This window comes from Montipora foliosa, chromosome 7, assembly GCF_036669935.1.
Source record: "Montipora foliosa isolate CH-2021 chromosome 7, ASM3666993v2, whole genome shotgun sequence".
In the NCBI taxonomy this organism is placed as follows: Eukaryota; Metazoa; Cnidaria; class Anthozoa; order Scleractinia; family Acroporidae; genus Montipora; species Montipora foliosa.
This window is the reverse complement of record NC_090875.1, coordinates 4,686,761-4,691,837: the sequence shown is the minus strand read 5'-3', so window position 1 is coordinate 4,691,837 and position 5,077 is coordinate 4,686,761. Positions and strand designations below refer to the sequence as shown.

At 39.6% G+C, this 5,077-nt stretch overlaps 1 protein-coding gene across 1 annotated transcript; it reads left to right on the top strand.

Moving 5' to 3' along the window:
- Window positions 1–1,385: 1,385 nt before the first annotated feature.
- On the top strand, window positions 1,386–2,634 carry LOC138009718 (homeobox protein ceh-21-like). The gene is made up of 4 exons (XM_068856747.1): window positions 1,386–1,548; window positions 1,662–1,913; window positions 2,242–2,423; window positions 2,584–2,634. The coding sequence occupies exons 1-4, from the start codon at window positions 1,386–1,388 to the stop codon at window positions 2,632–2,634; spliced, it is 648 nt and encodes a 215-aa protein (XP_068712848.1).
- Window positions 2,635–5,077: the final 2,443 nt, after the last annotated feature.

Sequence of the window (5,077 nt, the reverse complement as noted above, 5' to 3'; positions counted from 1 at the left end):
CCGGAAACATAGTATTGTGTAACACAGTTCAAAAAGAGGAAAGCCCCTAACAAATAAGGGGAATACATTTTGACGTTGTTGTCTGGCTACCGCATTCCTTGAAAGTAACGTTATATCCACGTTTCAATGCAAATTGGAGAAGGTGACAAGCCAACCAGTCGGGTTTGTTGCAACTGTTTGAAATTGTACTTTGTACCACGCTGTCTGGTACCGGAATTTGAGATAACCGGATGTAAGGGCTTTTCGGACGGTGAAATATCTTTCATTTAAGATGGGATACCCTGGTGGGATGCTAACAAGCCAAAGATGTATTGTCAACAAGCAATAAAGAACGAAAAATCAGGTACAAGTGCGTATGTCAAATATATTATATTTCGGGACATTCCAGTGCATGTGGGTGTAAAGCATACAAATAACAACACAGTTTTTTTTTGCCTTGCAGGATTATACATGTATTTTATTTCAGTCGGCTTTTCATTAACAATGGTTCATTATCAAGGCCACACAGCTTGATTCTATTCAGCCTGCACTCCAAGATCACTCAGTCTAGCCATCAGTAATTTCACTTCACTGCTGGTCGTATCACTTGCTATGACCTTTATCTGTAGATTTATTCCGCCTCCTTTACGCCACCTCCCTACGGGATCTGGAAAAGGACTTCCAGTAGCAATCCTGCATATGACCAAAAAATTTCAATATTAATAACTTAAGGTAAACGATTCATCTTTAATGTCAGGGATTACGACAAAGGACTATAAGAAGCCTATCAATCAATGGCTAATGAGATAAGTGTCTGTTTACCAAAATCTGGAATTTGTTCGTGCGCCACAATTACAAAAATAAAGATCACAATCGACCTTAATCTTACCCTTTCAGCACAGTAGATGGTTTTAAGTCCCAAAGTACTGGTACTAGGTCTTTTTCCAAGTGTCCCACCCTTCCTTGGCTACATAGCACTTCGAAAGCCTTTCCTCTACTCCCAATCTTTCTGCGAAGTTCAAACACATCTCCCACAGAAATGCCAAAGCTACACTCGTGTAAGCCCTTTACGGTCGCTTCAAACTGAAGAGTCTCACTTCCCGATGACTTTCCACAAACATCACTCCTGGAACTGCTTGACATTTTGCAACTAGCAAAAGACTGCGAACGATCTAAAAACGCTTGATGTTTACGGGCAGTTAGTCTAAACATGTACAGGGAAAGATTCTAATGCTTGTGTCGCAATATTTCCGGGTGTATGTATTGATAAGATAAGCGGCCATCTGACAGTGGTCAGTCATGTCCACATCACGTGCGTTTTAAAAGCGTGTTACTTGGATGTTACTTTGGTGGTCCTTGGTCACTTCTGACATCTCCTTCAGTACTAGGGAAAGTAGGGCTTAGAAATGAATTCTGTAACATTTAAAGTGACAGTCGATAAGGAGGACAGAAGTGCTCTTATGACTTTTGTTCAAGAAAAAGGGGGATCTATCGAAGAATGCGCAGTTCAAGCCGCCCGCCCGCAGGAAGCAGAATCGTTGTTGATTTCCGAAGACAAGAATGCTGAAAGTAAGTAATTTACACCATTCCGCTTGGAAATATGGTCACCAGAATCTGTTTTTAAAATAGTGTGCAACGGACAGTCAGAAGTCCTTAATCTTGGCATTGTTTTGAATTTTTAGAAGACGAAAGGGAACCGGTCCAGACGCCAAAAGCCATAGCGGATGGTGTCATTGCCTGGCTAAAGAAGAATAGCGTAAGCCAGGCATTATTTGCTGAGAAAATTTTAAGCAGAAAGCAGTCAACACTCTCTGACGTTTTAAGACAGCCGCTGGCCGAGCTACCAAAAGGCCAAGGCAAATGGATCTACGAGAAAATGGAGAATTTTCTCAATGACAAACAGGAGCAGCAACAACTTATTGCTCTCAAACAAGGTATTTGGGTTTTATATCATTTTTGAAGTATATTCTAGGATATAATTCAAGACGGACATAATCTACTGAGGGGGGGGGGGGTGAGCAAGGAAGGTCAATCCCTTAAAAGGGCTTTAAAAAGTCGGTATCTTTTCTTAGGTAAATGACCTAAATACAGAGAAAAATCGGAAATTTAGGGTAGGAAAATGGACGACGTTTGTCTTAAGCCCAGCTAAAACAGGGTTAGTTTACCGTGGCGGACCGCCTCTACCCACCCAAGGGTATATCAAGTAACATCCCCTCCCCTTCTCCCAAAATGCCTTTATAATGACATGAGACTCTTTGTTAGGAAAGAGAAAAGCGGCTGTTAGCTCGGATGAGGAGGAAGTGAATGCTGCAAAGAAAAAGAGGGTCCACTTTACTGAATTTCAGCTGAGTGGACTAAACCATGCATATGAAAGGACAAAGGGCCGTCCGACGGCACAGCTAATGGAAAAGTTGGCCGAGAACTTTGACTTAGAGCAACACCAAGTAAGTGAATTTAAGATAGCTTTTTCCTGGAGATATAAAGTAAAATCATCGGGAGACCTTGCGAGAATATACCGGGAATATAAGAGTCAAAATGATTAACCGGGATACGGTTGCATGCAATAAACATATAAATTTGGTTTCTTTTTTTTTTTCCTTTTAGGTTAAAACATGGTTCCAGAACCAAAGAAACAAAAGAAAAAACAAAGAATGAAGTTAATGTGTTGACTGAATGAAATAAATCCTTGGTTGCTTAATGTTTCTGTTCATTGTTTTATATTAAATTAAAACGCTGTCCACATAGAAGCAGTTTTATTTCGTATGGTTTTTGATACTCCGTTAAAATCGATTAATCGATAAAATCGATATCGTTAAATACGCGGAAGACTGTGAGTATCGATTTCTATAGATTGATCGATAAAATCGATATCGATTAATTAAAAATTATCGATTGATATCGATTTATCGAACGGTTTTCCGATATCGGTTTTTATCGATTGGTCATACCGGGCTTACATGTAATTTCAACCGGACAGCACCATATCCCACTTGATATTTCCTCCCACTGAAATGTCAGACACAAGCACTGTCAAGCTGCCATGTTTTTCACAAGAACGAATTGTCTTACTTTATTGGCAAAGTTTGGGTAGCTCCAGGACACCATTTTGGTGAGAAAACTAGTAGATGTGCTGAAATTTAAGCAGTTACATTTGTTGAACAAAACACAATACGAATGTTTATTGATGCTTTATTTTAGCTACACACTGTACATGTGCATTTACGGCATTTGGATTCAGTACATAACTATATTAAACAAATCATACTAATTGCTACCTTGAAGAGCCATAATGGCCAGCGGAGCCAAGAAGTACACTAAAACTACATGGAACAAAAATGTTGACCTTGGGACTTTGCCAAACATGGCGGAATCAATAGCTTCTGAATTTGGTTGAATGTATGGCTTTCAATTGCCCCTGTAGCAAAAATAATAAAAATAATCTAATATTCATACATGTGATAACGCAAAACAAGAGTCATCCAAGTATATGCAGTGTACAAACAAGTTTAAAACAAACTTAAGGGCATGGCAAAGTTGTTGCCAGTGATAATTTCACTGTCGTAAGGCTAACGCAGTAGTACATTGTAGATCGCCCAAAGAAAGCATTAGATTAACTGCACACGTGGTTGGTTCTTTAGAAAGGGTCTGGAGCAATTCAACTCTCCTGAATCAGAGAGGGCTTACAGCACTACTGCATCAATATGGAAGAATGAGGGTGTTCAAGCGCTTTCTCATCTGTGGGGTCCTGTTCCATAGCTATAGTTTTAAGAGAGTAGTGGCAAGAAATGATACACTGTTGAATTTTACCATCAACGTAGTGCTTACGTTGGCTCAATACACTCATATGCAAAAGTTGAAGACACGTGTGTGAATGCAATGTGCACACGCCAGGAAATTATAGCTCGAAATTGGGCCAACTTTCATTTTGGCCGCAGAGGATCTGGGGTTCAGTTAAGCAAAATTCAAGATGGCTGATCATGCTGAAACTACCGAAGGCGAACTAATTATTTCAATAAACGAGGCACTGGAGGATGAGAAATCAAAATTTGAGCTGCGAATATCTAATGCATATAAACTAAGGGATTTAGATATGACATTCAAAGAGCTTAACAAGCTTGCCAAAGCAGTAGTGAAAGCGAAGTTTGGAGTTATTCGTGAGCGACCTAAATATAGCATCGGCCAGCTTTACCCCATGCTAGAACGAAGCATGATCCACGCAAAGACTGTGATGTATCCCTGTCTTAGCCCAAGAATGAGCAAACTACATCCGTGGATGGTTTGCTTCAAACTTCCCATGCCACAGGAGGTCTTCAATCTTATGCAAAAGGAGATTCTTGGTATAACAAGATATGGAATAGAGGTTAAAACTAAACTGGGATCAGTGGCTATATCATTTTCAAGCCTGAGAAGGTTATGCAACCTTTTTGATCAATTTGAAGATTGTGGTGGGTTCAGAAAACAACTTGGGGAAGGGAAAGGAGAAGCAAAGCTTATAGTCAATGATGAGAAGAAGGGAACTATGGTCTACAATGGTAAAGAAGAGATTTTGAGAGCAAAATTTCTGGATACTGGAATTCTTTTGGGATCAGGGATTTATAGTTTATTGTTTAACTGAATGGAGCTGTCATTCATTTAGAAGTAATATATCAAAAACGAGTGCGAGTGTTTGACCGAGGTTTCCAGACACGGAGAAACAGATGAAAACACGAGGCTGTAGGTCGCATGCTTTTATTGTTTCGAGGTGTCTGGAGACCCCAGTCCAACATGACGCAAGAGTTTTTGATATGGCTTCTAAAACTATTCACACTTCTTTCAGTAATTAGGGGGTATTGTTTCAGTGGTCTAATTGCTTAAGAGATTATCTATTTTAAAAATAATCAGAATGTGGGAAATTTGTTGATGTTTGTTGTAAGTCATGGGGGAGTGAAGATGACAGAGTCTTTCGCAGTGAAGTACCGAAAGCCATTTTCGTTCTCCAAAAAGTTGGGAAGAAGAATAAAAGTTGTTGCAAGGGAGTATTCCTAGACATGCAAGACTAAATGGGCAATAAAAGGTAAGACAGGAGACATTATTTATAAGCTACTGTAGGTTCAATGCA